The following is a 15,243-nucleotide window of genomic DNA, read 5'->3' on the forward strand; positions in this document are numbered from 1 at the left end:
CTTCATATTATATCAAGAGCATTTCTGCAAACCATTAAATCATTTTTGAAAACAAGATATTTAAGGGTTGCCTAATATTTTATTTTATCACCTTATAAGGCATATGCCTATTATCTTTCCCTACTGTTAGATTTTAGGTCATTTTCACTAGACTCCATTTTAAAGCCACTGTAATCAGTAGCCTATGATTTTAATGATAAGTAATATGCTATATTATAGATTATAAAATATTGTATGGATCAGCTGTGTAACTGATATCACATACATTATAGCTGATCCCATTTTGCTATTTTGAATAAATAGTAAACTGAAAATATAAATTCATGAATATGCAAATCTGATGGTTTCAACTGTAATTCTATTTCTGGTCAATTATGTAGATTAATTAGGTAGTGCTTTCAGAATGGCATGATAAAATGGAATTGCTTTCCTTTGATTTAGATATTTGAATCTTTAGATGTAATACCATTCCTTGACGCATACCTCACTTCTTGATAGCAAACCCGAGGTCCTTGCTTTCACTCTGTCCTTGCCTCCCTCCACCTTTCTGACGCTCAAGCCTGCTCATCCTGCTGCTCCTGACTGGCCTGTCCCTCATTCCACCTCCCGGTGTTTCCAATCTTGGTTCTTCGCCTCTTTTCTTCTTTCCCCATCCTCACTCACTATATTGATATTTGAAAGACTGATTGATCGCCACTGGCCAGATCTTTATTACAGGTGACATGTAACACCGCCCACTTTGAAGGAGATCCTAAGATGATGTTTTTTCTATTCTATTGGCAATAAAATTTCCCCTTTTTAGAAAGGATGTAGATGGTAGATAGATGATATTTGGGTTTTGTTGATTATTTGGTGGAATCACACAGTTGGCAAACCTAACTTGACCCCTCAGAAACTTTCTCGAAAAATCCCCCCCCTTTTCTTTTACATGTTCATGAAATCGCAGTTTGTGAGAAGCACTGAGGTCACAGCCTCTTCATACCCCTGTTCCATGCCGCCCACCCTATGCTTTGCAGAGTTGGTTGGTATAGATCGCCAACCACTCTGCAGTCCAGCCACTCTGCCTCCCCTGGGTTGGGCATCTTTACCTAGATAAGGAGACTGAAGTCCTGGATGGTTAGGTGACTTGCCGAAGTCATTTGCATGACGGGGACAGAACTGTGATTATTACCCAGTTGTCCGGGTCTAGTCTGATGACGAAGGTAATGATCATAATAACAACAATAATACTGCGTTTCCTATTCTCTGAACACTTAGGATGTAAGTCCCAGGTAGTTTGAGTTTTGTACGTACATCATCTTACTCAATTCCCCAAACGATCATCTGAGTGTAGTTGTCACTCTATTTTCTAGTTGAGGAAATAGGTGGGGGGGAGCATTAAGTAAGCTGTTTAAGGTCTCACAGCTACTCTATGTTGGAGATGAGATTCACTTCCAGATGTCTCTAGCTCCACGGTTACACCTTCACCCAAATGTGCTCCACAGAGAAAACACGTGGCGGTGTTCTTGTCCCCCGAGAGCTAATGGGGGTGTGGGGGAGTTCATTATATGACTCTCTTCATTTATATAAACTTTATATATTTAGAGTAAACCTTAGTTGTCTTCAAAAGTCCTTTCCATATACTCTGTAGCTATAAAGTTGTTTGTATCTCTCTTTTATAAGATAGAACCTATGCATGGTTCATGTCACCGATAACTGTTTATGAAAGCATTTGGTTGTATCCCCAATTAACTCTGCTTGGATTCAATAAGAAAAGCAGTTCCATCCCCATGAAACAATTAGATTCACCCTTTATTTTCTTAATTGAATAGACTATATCATTAACATCAACCAGTTACCTCTTAATGCAACTGAAATTGGCTAAGGTATTGTCATAATCTGGGAAATTTTGATGAAGATATATTACTAGTGCTTTTGAAGCAAAGATGATAAGATTAACCTCTTTTAATCACTGGTTTCTTAATTGCTCTTTACTTTTTTTAAAGATTTTATTTATTCATTTGAGAGAGAGTGAGAGAGCACACACAGAGGGGGAGGGAGAAGCAGACTCCCCGCTGAGCAGGGAGCCCGACGCGGGCCTCGATCCCATGACCCTGGATCACGACCTGAGGCGAAGGCAGACACAACCGCCTGAGCCACGCAGGCGCCCCCTTAATCACTCTGTAGTGAGTCTACATTTCTCAGTGTCTGTGGAGCTGAGTGAATATAACCCTTGGTAAAAGAGCATCAGATCCTGGCGCTTGAGGCAATTGCCATGAGCTTTGATTTTTAAAAAGCTGAAAGCCTTAGTTCAATGATCTTTGAGAGATCAAGAGCTTCGGTTTCCTTTTAACCTGGTCATTAAATTGACATTGGGGAAGAGAATCACAGAGCCATATGCAGAAACAGATTTCCGTCTTTTCTTTTTTGGTCTAATGTCAGCTGAAAGTCATTAAAACGTGTTATGAATGGGTCATGGTCACAGATTCAGAAAACTTTGGGGACCAGTGGTTTGACCCAGCTCTGATGTTGCCCCCCGCCCCCCCCCCCCCCACTGACTTTTCTGTCTCTCTTCCTATGCCCGCGCTAAGGAAGCAGCAGTTTTGGTGGAGGGAAAGGCACCCTGGAGCTGTGCAGCCAGTCAGATCCTACTCTGGTTTTAGAATCATTGTAAGTGGGGCACCTAGGTAGCTCAGTTGGTTAAGCATCTGCCTTTGACTCAGGTTGTGATCCCGGGGTCCTGGGATCAAGCCCTGCATTGGGCTCCCTGCTCAGTGGGGAGCCTGCTTCTCCTTCTGCCTCTCTGCCTACTTGTGTTCTCTCTCTCAAATAAATAAATAAAATCTTTAAAAAAATAAGAATCATTGTAAGTTGAACACCTCTGAGCTTTAGTTTCTCATTTGTAAAGTTTCATGCAGTCATTCAACGCATTGTTATCTACTACATAACATCATGACAACTACTATTTACCAAGTGCTCATGTGTTTATAGAGTATTGTTTACATTATCTGATTCAATACTGAAACAACTCTAAAGAAATAATGATGATGATGATAAGTAATTGCAAGTGGCTAAACCTTCTTGAACAGGTCCTATTTGCCAGGCGCTGTGCTAAGACATTTATGTAAATTAATTTAGTCCTGAAAATAATCCAAGGAGGACAATGTTGTTTCCTCCATTTCTAGATGGAGAAACCGAGTTTCAGAGAGCTAGAGTTGGTTTCCTTTTACGAGTAACACAAGTCTAAAGAGGGTAAGGTAGGATTCATACCCAGGCGGCTCAACTCCAAAGCCTGTGTAGTGTGTGTTTGTTTGTTTTTTAAGATTTTATTTGTTTATTTGTCAGAGAGAGAGAGACAGCACAAGCAGGGGGAGTGGGAGAGGGAGAAGCAGATTCCCCGCTGAGCAGGGAACCCGATGCAGGACTCCATCCCAGGACCCCAGCATCATGACCTGAGCTGAAGGCAGATGCTTAACCGACTGAGCCACCCAGGTGCCCCAAAGTCTGTGCTTTTAACCACAGTGAGATATTCCATGTAAATTTATTATAATAAATACTGCTATATTTCTTAGGATAATAATAGAGTTAATAGGAGGAGATCTTTCTAGACTCTTGCAGCTTGTAGGAAGAAAGTAATGGTAGGTATACCGACTCAGTTTCCCCAATCACTGCATTCAGTGGCCAAATATGATTTTTTAAAAGGCTAACATAATTTTGTGTAAGTGTTTCCCTCCAGCAGGATTGGAACAGGCTGGGACAAGAGTCACCTTATGGGAGGCCCAGAGGAGAAAGATTTGGGGATGTTGAGGAAAAGGTGTTTGCCCCATTCATCACAGTTAACTTGTGTGATGAGAGAGATACCAAGAAGATGATAGAAGATCTTACACCAGGCAGACAGAAGACAGACTATCCATTCTGAGGGGGTGGGAGGGAATTCACAAAATATGCAAAAGGCTATACATAAAGGTGTTTGTTAAGATATTGTTTAAAACAGTAAAAAGCTGGAAGCAATTTAAATGTCTAGCTAATAGGGAAATGATGAAGTCAGTTATGGTTCATTGACTCAGTGGGCCATTCTGCAACTAGGCATTTATTTGTTTTAATGTTTTGCTTTTACAGAAGCGTTATTTGCCCTACTTTGGGAAGAAGGAAGTCAGATGTGATTTGACCACACTGTGATCCTCACTATTAAGTTTTGGCTTGTTTCCTTCCAGATTATGCATGTTTCATTTATAATGCAGTAGCCATTTTTAGGGATAGTTATGAAGATGAGGTAACAGAATTTGTAAATGAATGTCATAATAATTAAGCAGGACAAAAGTTTTTACATCCATGTGAATAAATAAATACATAGGGAAAGAGATTGGAAAGAACAGTACTGACATTCTAATGGTGACTATCTTGGAGTATAGGATTATGGGTCTTTTTTATTTCCTCTGTTTTCCACGCTGTACTTCGAGGACACGTGGGTCAACTGTGAGACACTCTTAAGAATGCTTGAGTGTTAAACTAATAAAACCTATACTGAATGAGTAAGATCAGACTCACACAAATGTCTCCTCTAACTCCTAGCTACTGAAAGCGGGATTGGCATGCTAGCAACATCAGCATCATTGGGTAATTGATTAGAAATACAGACCCCAACCCAGACCAACTGCATTCACATACAAGCAATCAAATCCCCGGGGGATCCTTATTCCCATTACAGTTTGAGACATATTGCTCTAAATGACAGGCTGTCTCATTTCTGGAAGAGCTGAGTTTGACAGTAGCCTAATCAATGGTGTTAATAAGTTGAAAATAATATGCTAAGAGGGGAGGGTTGTTTGGAACGTTGGCCAGTGGGAGTGGGCAGAATTTGAAGGAGTCAACCACCGCGAGGGAGGTGAGGCTGCTTGGGGATTATGAGGGGGCTCGCCCACCTCTGCAGGGTGGGAGCCAGCTATCTGTGCCGTTTCTTTGCCACTGTCCTTTCTTTGGCTCTGCCATGTCCCACATCTCTTTGGTTGTACGTTGCTCTTTCTTCTATCTTTCCTTCGAAAAAGAAATGGCCCTTGTCCTCTGTCTGAGAGAGGTCTAGTTTTCTGTACTTACTCGAATATAATAAATTGCCTTCTCATAATGCATGATCTAGAAACTGTAGTATCCAGCCCATGGATTTATTTCCAATTACAAGTTATGACATCATCATCGAATTTGTAAATCTGGCGCGTTTTGGTCTGTAAATGTTCACTGAAGAGAGGCTGACCCATTTTAAGGGGTTACGAATAAAATTACCAGTACAATTCTAGAGGATTAAAACCACCTAGAGATGCTATTCCCTGGAGGGTCTTGTCTGTGTGATTGGCGACCTCCTTTGGGGAAATGTAGATAGCTCTCTTGGAAAATATGTTGACTTCTGTAATGGGGTTTTTAAAAATGGAAATAAAAAGGGTATTAAATAGGAAGGAAAGTATCTTAGAGTTTTGTTACTCAAGGAATCCTGACTTATTTGGCATATGGCAGCTTGCAGAGCACATCTGAATGAATTTTTCCCCTCTTCAGTGTCAGTTTTTGAAAGTATTTTTTAAAATTTTATTTTATTATGTTATGTTAATCACCATATATTACATCATTAATTTTTGATGTAGTGTTCCATGATTCATGGTTTGCGTGTAACACCCTGTGCTCCATTCAATACGTGCCCTCTTCAATACCCATCACCAGGCTAACCATCCCCCACCCCCCTCTGAAAGTAGTTTTTGAAAGTATTTTGAAAGTATTTGAATTTTGTGCTTCTGTGACACCGAAGAAGTTAATGTTGCTCAATCTTTTCCTTTTAGAATGAGATCTTTTTTTCTAACATTTTACATAATGTCCTCAGTGAAGATCACGCCCTGGTGTCTAGAGCTGTGTCCTTGAAGGTGGAAAATTTCACAGAAACCAGTGAAATAAATGAGCTCTTTGACTTATTTACTTACAACAAGGTAAAATCACTTCTATATTTCCTTTTGTTTTGCACTCTTGCAGTAAGGTACATAAAATGGATTCTAAGAATAATAGACTAATATATACTATACAAACTTTGATGCAAATAATCGTAATTTTATTTAGCAGATGGGTTTCAGAAAATGTGGTTAAATCTATCATCATCTAGCAAATATTATTCAAATCCATATTAGGTGCTCAGTACCATCCAACTTTATAAAAACACTGAGGCAACTTGCTACTTTTAAGGTGAACCCTTCTGTTTGGTAGAAATTTATCCTTAACATGTAAATATCTCAGCTTAAAATATTTTGTGTATCCTGAATTTTTATATGAAGAACATTTGTTCACCTTTTACCTGTTAGTTAGTGACAGTCTACTATTTTATCAGCATATTGGGGGATAACCCAAACATTCAACTGAAGTATGCAATACGATCGGGAGAAAACCCCAGAATATTGCTTATCAAAATAGAATGTATCAGTATTTATATACTGAATTTGCTCAAACAATGGACTGTTTCTTGTCTTAGGGAGCATCTTTGGCCCGAATGCTTTCTAGCTTCCTGAATGAGAATTTATTTCTCAGTGCGCTCAAGGTGAGTTTACAAAATTGTTACCTAGAGGGCAGGAAACATAAATTGTTTTGGGCATGTTATTTATTTTAACGTTAACTTTTCCATTCTTTTTAACTTCTCTATTTTTTACAGTCATATTTGAAGACATTTTCTTACTCAAATGCTGAGCAAGATGATTTATGGAGGCATTTTCAAATGGTAATTGTCCTACTTCCTGAAATGTGTGTTCAATGAATGAGTGAGTGAGTGAGTGAGTGAATGAATGAAGGAAGCATTCACATAGAGAGTTGAGCAGAGTTCTGAATTTGGCCCCGAATGTCACCCACTGAGGATTACTGTATAAATGAAGAATAGAATAGCCAGCCATGTAGTTTCTTTTGGGAGATTGCTACCTGAAAAGATTTTGATGGTAAATATCTGCTCTTGTGATGATTTTTTAAAAACAGGTCATCGATGACCAGAATAAAATTCTTTTGCCAGCGACAGTAAAAAGCATAATGGACAGTTGGACCCGCCAGAGTGGTTTTCCAGTTATCACCTTAAATGTATCCACTGGTGCCATCAAACAAGAGCCATTTTATCTTGGAAAGGTTAAAAATGAGACTCTCCTAGCCCACAAGTAGGTACATTTGCTCCTCTGCCTTCGCCTTCCTTGGGGTTGAGCTCCGATCAAATGGAAAGCAGCCTGCGGGTGAGGAAGCATAACACCGGGCTGAGTACCACTCTTCTGCAGTGGGCCTCTGGGATGGCATCGTTGTGCTCTGTGAGGGGTGTTCCTGGGGTGCTAGGATGAGGTGGAACCCCTGATGTCCTGAGCGAGGCCAGAGACTTGCATCGGGGGATTCAAGGCAGTGCCCCACCCCCGGCATTTAGCGTGACGCCAGCAACCAAAACTGTGAGGGTTATGTATCCTCCCTGTCCCTCAGACAGAAGTAATGAATTACTCAGGATTCTGGGTGAGAGGCAGTCAAATAGAACCCTGCATGGCCTCATGTTAAGTAAGAGAAAAGGGGATCCGGCTGCAAGGTCGTCTTTTTTTCCCCCTAGAAATGGAACTGAATGGTCCCTGGTCCTTGAGGAATAGTTCCGCGCATGTCCGCACGTGCACGTATGTGTGTATTGATAGCCACGCCTATACTTCTAGAATTATGGCCTTTAGATTCCCTTATACCTGGCTTTAAATATCAACCTCACCAAAATTCAAACCTTCGGTAAGTCTCATATAAAATCTCTGAGTTTTAGTGCCTTATCTGTAAAGCAAATGCAGCAACATCTATCCCAGGGGATTGTTGTCAAAAGGAAATGAAAAACTGAGTATAAAGCTAGTGTTCATCAATTCCTCTCTCCTTCCCTTCCCTTTCTTAACTTGTCAGACGATGTTCAAGTGTTTTGGATAACGTTCTGTTGTCCACATCTCACTGTGGTTAAGTATCAGTGTAAATGAGGGAGTAATTTTCCAAATACTATCACCCAAATATGGAGGTCATCCTGCCCTTTCTTTAAAACCCCAGGGAAGAAAAACAGAACTGAATGTCCCTACTCAGTCTGCTTTTCTGTGACTTTTTTTAAGTTTTTATTTTAATTCCAGTTAGTTAACATCCAGTGTTCTGTTAGTTTCCAGTGTATGATGTAGTGATTCAACACTTGCATACATCACCATGTGCTCATCACGATTCCATAACTTTTGAGAAGATGTGTGCCTTAGCTATTAGATCAACACAGACCCTCATTCAAAGTCTTTGAGAAACCAGACTTGTGAGCATTTGAGCAAGATTGCAAGTCCTGTCCAAACCCCAAGGAAGTGTGACTCTTCAGATGACTAATGTCCTCCTGTGGTCATCTCCTTCCTCCAGGTCACGTCCACCAACGTGAGAAGAATGTCGGCATTCAGTAAATATGAATAATCTGGCTGATCCGTGCTGAACGCTTTTCAGATGGGGAGAAAGCTTGAGGCAGAAAAGCATTTTAAAATGTTTGTCAAGCTTTTTCTTCTGAAATTACTCTTTGCCTCTCTTGGCACGGATGGGTTTGGGTCTGTCTGCAGCATTTGGACAACCCCTGAGTGAGGCCAAGTGGCTATAATTTAATATAAACAGGTCTCGAGAGTTTCAGATACAGGAAGGAAGGAAGGAAGGAAGGAAGATAGATTGAAAGAAACAAAAATTGAAAGAAACATAAGGAAGGAAGGAAGGAAGGAAAGAAAGAAAGAAAGAAAGAAAGAGAAAAAGATAGATTCAGATACAAGATTGTCATAGTAGCTACCTTAAGTTGTAAGAAAAAGTAAAGAGGAAGACAGACTAATACAGAACAAACAAACGGCCAAAGGAAAAACAGCTTATAAAAACAACAGTGAAGAGCCCCTGGGTGGCTCAGTTGGTTAAGGTCGTGATCCCAGGGTCCTGGGATCGAGTCCGCATCGGGATGCCTGCTCAACGGGGAGCCTACTTCTCTCTCTGCCCCTCACCCCACTCTTGTGCTCTTTCTCTCCCTCTCTCTTTCTCTTTCAAATAAATAAATAAAATCTTTAAAAAAGAAAAAACAACAGTGAATAGTCCCAAGAGCAAACCCTTGCCTATCCAGAGGGCATGACCAAAGAATTTGAGTCCTGTCATTTTATCATCTCAGTTAATATGGGCTCAGAGTTTATATCTTATGTATGAAAATTAACTGAATTTTTGGTTTCTTCCTAATAAGTGACACATGGATTGTACCTATTCTTTGGATAAAAAATGGAATTACACAGTCTCTAGTCTGGCTAGATAAAAGCAGCAGTAAGTAAGATTTATAAAATATCTTCACATATATGCATGAATATATATTACACACATATATAAAGGCAGAGAATAAAATGTTGAAACATATAGCCTTTGAAAAGCTATCTTGCTTAAAACTAAAATATTACTTAACATAGAGGGCTTTAAAGAAGTTTCAAATCAAAAGCCATTATATGTGAAAAAAATACAATTATATGGTAAGATCAGTATATATTTTAGAATTCCTCTACTTCTTGTTGGATGCATTGGGTTTATTGTTGAGGATTAAGAAGATATAGTATAAGCATATACTGGAAAATTTTTTTAGATGTACCATTTCACGTTTTCCCCATATCCCTTTGTAGAAATATTCCCTGAAATGCAAGTTTCAGCTTATGATCATGACTGGGTGATTCTAAATTTGAATATGACTGGATATTACAGAGTTAACTATGATACATTAGGTTGGAAGAAGCTAAATCAACAGCTTGAAAAAGATCCTAAGGTAAGGTTGCTTTTTATATGTATTATTAAATATCATTAATAATGCACTCTTAAGTCTTGTAGAGTCAAGCTTTCATAAACCCCTGGTGAGAAGAGTCCTCACTGCCTTCTCTAACCCCAAGCCATACTGGATTTTTTCCCTCATTCTTAGAAAGGGCAGATTTAAGTTCAATGTATTGGGCTTTTGAACATTAATATCATTTTTTTTCAGCCATTTTACCTTTCTAGGTAAAAATCAGAATACATTTTCCAATTAACCATTAGTTTTGTGATCTCAGACAAGTTACTTAAATGTTGTTTCCATCTCTTCACTTTAAATGGGATCAATACAGCTTTGTTACTTATCATGAGGACTAGAGACAATGTAGGTAAACATATGCTTACGGTTTCTAAGCCCTTAATGGGTACCCAGTCTATGCTAGAAAGTGTTAATTTAAAAAAAAAAAATTTATATTCTTCCTCTCCCTCAGAGAATTTAGTTTACAAATATCAATAGACTCTAGTACCACTTTACCACCAAACATAAGTCATTCTCCCTTATGTAAATATTAAAATGTTGGCTAGCTCTGGTCAGTCAGATTTTGATTGGTTGAATTAAACCAAATCTCCATTGGTGGGGATGGATGCTGGTGTTAGAGTCTCTAGAGTTGGCTCTGCCCCCAAACCACGGGCAGTTAGTTCACTGAGAGACCATTCTTCAAGCTAGAGCGTTGAGCTAAAAGATGTCTTTGGTGTCTCTGTCTTCGAGAGTTCTCTGAAACACGCAGCAACCTCTCTAGCAGAAGATGACCTTCAGTGTATTGGTCCGGAGCTTGGCTTCTGCATCTGGTAGACTTGTGTTCATGCCTCGGTTTTCCCATCTGTCTAATGATGTTTTAATAGACCAATATTAAATAAAGAATTGTGAAGATTAGTAAGGTGATACGTGTATCATGTTTAACAGAGGTGGGACACAGTTCCCTACCAGAACATGTTCAGTAATTTAAAAAAATGTATTAGGAGGCTTTTGAATAAGGCTCCAAAATCCACACATCACAACATTTTATTTTCGAATCTTTTTCAGAGTAGCTGCCCTCTTATTGGTTTCTAAGGGCACTGTAAGCCATGCAAGCAAGGGCATGCCATTCTAGCAATGATTTCTGGAAACCATTGTAGACTTACTTATTGAAAAACTGAGGTCAGTTATGTCTACTGCATAATTGGGGAGCAAATAAAACAGCGTGTCTGTTATTAATATTAATTTTGAAAATGGAAGTGTTATTACTGCCAGAAAAGAAATGAGACCAAGGAAAGGTTGAAGTCTGGCTTGCTGAGAAGCTCAAAGCGAGTGTTGTGAAGATGGATTTTCTGGGACAAAACCCATGAAAATGCGTGAGGTGTTGAAGGAAGGGGATAGGAGGCTCTGGGCCCCTGAGGCCCCTCTAGCTGAGAGAGAGTCCTGTGGCCTGTCCATGCCAAGGGGCTCAAGCCCAACCTTAAGCAATTGTGTTGGGAATGGACCCCTGACTTTCTGTGATTCCAAGTGCTCTGTTGGTGGCATTGGGTCAAATTAGTAAAATCTTGACAAGATGGACACCACTCAGAGGATATCAGTATTACCAAAATAGTGCTAAATAATACATACTTAAGGCTTCTTTTGCCAAAAATTCTCCTGACAGCTATTTGGACTGTGTAATACAATTGAACATACACTCTCTATCCTGGTGAGCCTTTTAAACATGGCTTCCTGTTTTTGTTTTCACCATGCCATGTTTTTCAGGGAGTTTTTTGGCAAAACTCTCTGCCAGATGAAAGACTTGTGATTGATGTCTGGAGGGATCATTTATCAAAAGCAGATGTATAATAAATAAATCATGGGGACTATCCTCAGTGATCACCATTTCTCTGTGCGTGAGACAATCCACGTAAAAGGGCTTTGTAAGCGACTCTGATTTTGAAACACTGTTATGATTTTGCAAAATTATTTTATGGCTAAGAAATGTTCTCATTTTTTCCTGCCCAAATTTGGATCTAATTTGCAGGCCATTCCTGTTATCCACAGGCTGCAGCTGATTGACGATGCCTTTTCCTTGTCTAAGTGAGTATGTTGTCTTCACTGCTGGCTTTTAAGTGTACCTTGAGAATGTAATAAAACCTTACAGCCTCATCACCGTGCAGTGAAATTGCTTCTTCAGTATAGACAGGGCCCAACTTATTCAGATTAGGATCAAGTTCCATGGGTACAGTGGAATTTTAGAACACAGAAGTTGCTGGGATGGACATCACTGTGGATGTACTTTGAGGGCATTGGGCTAAGTGAAGGAAGCCAGTCACAAAAAGATAAATACTATATGATTCCACTTATATGAGTTCCTTGGAGTAGTCAGAATCCTAGGGACAAAAGGGAAGGGTGGTTGCCGGGGGCAGGTGGGGGGGAGATTGGGGGAGTTAGTGTTTAATGGGGCCCAAGTTTCAGTTTTACAAGATGAAAATGTAAGTCGGCATTTTAAAAGGAACCCCTTTAAAGGAGAAGTTTTAAAAAGGATGCAGTAGAGAAGATGTACCTAGGAAAACGTTATCGTGTTTAAATGTTTGGAGGATTATCACAGAAAGTATTAGAATTTTTATTTTTTAAATTTCCATCGGGAAGAAAAACTCAGGGGAAAATACAAGTGATTTGGGCTTGCATCTGTAAAGGCTGTTAAATATCAAAAGGGACACATTTAGGAAGGTTGTAGATGCGTTCATATTTTCCTGTGATATTGTAAGTTAAGGAAATAGCTGACATATCAAAAAAAATAGACTATCAATTGAGATTTTGGAGTGATTTTTTTACCCTAGGCTGATGGCTATAGGTGTAATTTTAATGAGATATGGCCTATGTTTTAGTGTACTACAGAAATATAGATTTTATTTCTGTTACACTTATTCAGTACATTTGTTCATCCAGATAAATTCGTATGTGTCCAAAATTTAAATTTTCAGACAATAAAATTAAGGAGTCTATATAATCAATTCTCCAGTGTGTTCTCTCTCTCTGGCCTGTTCTATTTCTTGAACGAATGTCTGTTTATTTTATCCTTCGTTTCTCCACCCCTTTTCCCTCTATGACCTGCAGCACATTTCCTCGCCCACGGCTTTGCTGAAACCCCTCTCTAGGAGCACCATGACTCTGAGACTGTTGACGATATCCTTCGGGAAACTTCTCTTGGTTTCTGGAGACCCTGAGACACAAAGCTGGTTCTCCCCTTGTGTCTGATTTTTCTCCCTGCTCCCTTCACACCAATCATGGTTCTGTCATTTTCTTTTCTCTTTCCTCGGGACGGCTCATGCATTCTTATGGTTTTAGAGATCATTTTATTATGGGCACGTACAGCGCCCAGCAGATACCGGCTACTCAGCGAAGCTTTGTGGAGGGATATGTTCGTGACTTCTAAGTCTACACCTCTACCTGTCCCCTCCTGCCTTCTGCATATCCTGTGATCGTTTAAACTCCGGACCTTACACAGTGGACTTTCTTTCTGTCTCTGAATTGCTCCTGCTATCAATTTCTCTCTCAGAGTGCCGCGATTCTTCCCATCACCCAAACTGGAGACATCCTTGACTCTCTCTCTCTCTCTCTCTCTCTCTCCATCTGCCATCTGCCAACTGTCTTATCTCTTCTTTCTTGAGGATGTCCTTTGGATTCTCCCCTTACTGACCACCTTCACTGCTTCCGTGCTAAGCCAAGCACACCTCCTCTTTTACTTAGCCTGTTATGTCAGCTTCCAGCCTTCAGTTCCTTTAAATTCCATTCTGTCTTCTTCAGCACAGTGGCTATAAAATTTTTCAGCATCTACGTCGCGATGTCACCCCGTGTTGTGTAAATACCTTCCTCCTCCATGTAAACTCCTCATCCTGACATTCAAGGCCCATTACAGTGTTGATCCACCTTATTTCCCAGCTTCCACCTCTCAGTTCCACACTGAAGAAATCCTGCACCTCGGTTGCTTGGTCTGCTCATCACACAGATTCCCGCTTTACCTTCTTTGTCATAAGCAGCCTTCTTCTTTCTCTGTCTCTGTTTCCATCTTATCCAGCCTTCACTGCCCTTCTCACTTTCCTCCTCCCAGGAGGCCTTCCCTGACTTTTCCATCACACGCATGGGTTTTCCTTCTTTGCTGCTTTTATTATATTCATTGCCTTTTCTCGGACTCATTAACAGCTTCTTATGCCTAAGTCTCAGCTTCTCCCTGAAAGAATAAGATCCCCAACGGTAGGCAGGAGTTGTGTCCTACACACTAGTTTGTGTTCCTGTGAGTATCTGGCAGAGCATTAGATAATGACTTCTAATCAATACTTGTTGAATGGAAATTATAATCTCATAAGAATGTGTACGAAATGCACAAATATTCTTTTGCCCGCTGAGCAGTCCAAGAGTTGGCCTGCATTTTCCTCTAGTCTCCAAAAATTGGGGCACTTGAATGTACCAAATTGTAGTGGAGGGTCTGTCAGCATTGCTTGGCTCCTACCTTATCAAGGAGCTGGGACCTCTAGCTTCCTGATTTCACATAGTTTATTAAAGTCAGGCGTCGAAGCATGGGACATGTATGGAAAGTGTGCAAATTATTTAGCGAGTGGAGGTTTTTTGAGTGTGTATTTTTTTGAACCAAACAGACACAGTTATATTGAGATTGAAACAGCCCTTGATTTAACCAAGTACCTTGCTGAAGAAGATGAAATCATAGTATGGTACGCGGTCTTGGTGAACCTGGTAACCAAGGATCTTGTTTTTGATGCGAACAGCTATGATATGTACCCATTATTAAAGGTAATTTCCTTCTTTGTTGTGTGGTTTAAAAAAAGTCCTCTCTCCCCCTTTCTGTAACTAGACAGCATCTGTGAAACATCTCTTGCCCCAAGTCATAGTCTATGAGTTCCAAATATGTATTCATTTTCTTGGGAATGGCTGGTTACTCTTAGTCATACTTTAGTCATAGACCTGGTCTAGGAGATGAGTATGAGAGAAGTTTGGAAAGGCCTCTAGTTCTTGGTGAAGTGACAGTGTTCCCTAAGAACCCAGAAGTGGATGGAAATGGTATGCCTTTTCTCTGATAGCAACTATTCTCCTAAAAGATTGTTAGTCAAACAGAAAGATTTTTAAGAACCCTACATTCATCATTGAAATACTCTGAACTACAGGACTAGCACTTCACCGGAGAGGCATGTTCCAGAAAAAGTAAACATTTTAAAGCTGCTTTTGCTGCTGGCAAGTGAGAGAGGAAAATGGGAATTCATCAAACAATGACCACACCATCACAACTGAAACAGTAGAAAAGGAGAAAACTTCCATTATTAGATCTTAAACAGTGATCATAAGAAAGATGGCTCAGGGCAAACCAAAGCAACAGTTAGGGAGCAGCCCTTTGGAGAGTTAGGGACCAGAAACAAACCAGAAGGTGGGCCAGAAGAACATTCCAAGCAAGCTTCTGGGGCAGTTGGAAG

General features: G+C 40.1%; 1 protein-coding gene across 3 annotated transcripts in view; it reads left to right on the forward strand.

Annotated features, from left to right (window-relative positions):
* Positions 1-15,243, forward strand: part of LVRN (laeverin) — a 65,147-nt gene that overhangs the window by 32,892 nt on the left and 17,012 nt on the right. For all 3 annotated transcript variants that reach the window (XM_028092642.2, XM_088023238.1, XM_028092644.2), the window contains exons 7-14: positions 5,802-5,945; positions 6,479-6,544; positions 6,656-6,721; positions 6,970-7,142; positions 9,218-9,294; positions 9,642-9,781; positions 11,802-11,857; positions 14,416-14,569. In XM_028092642.2, the coding sequence (XP_027948443.1) occupies positions 5,802-5,945; positions 6,479-6,544; positions 6,656-6,721; positions 6,970-7,142; positions 9,218-9,294; positions 9,642-9,781; positions 11,802-11,857; positions 14,416-14,569 (876 nt within the window). The remainder of the gene's footprint in view (positions 1-5,801; positions 5,946-6,478; positions 6,545-6,655; positions 6,722-6,969; positions 7,143-9,217; positions 9,295-9,641; positions 9,782-11,801; positions 11,858-14,415; positions 14,570-15,243) is intronic.

This window comes from Eumetopias jubatus, unplaced genomic scaffold (assembly GCF_037043125.1).
Source record: "Eumetopias jubatus isolate StellerSeaLion01/CBP00866 unplaced genomic scaffold, mEumJub1_p1.0 scaffold_5, whole genome shotgun sequence".
NCBI classification, from domain to species: Eukaryota; Metazoa; Chordata; class Mammalia; order Carnivora; family Otariidae; genus Eumetopias; species Eumetopias jubatus.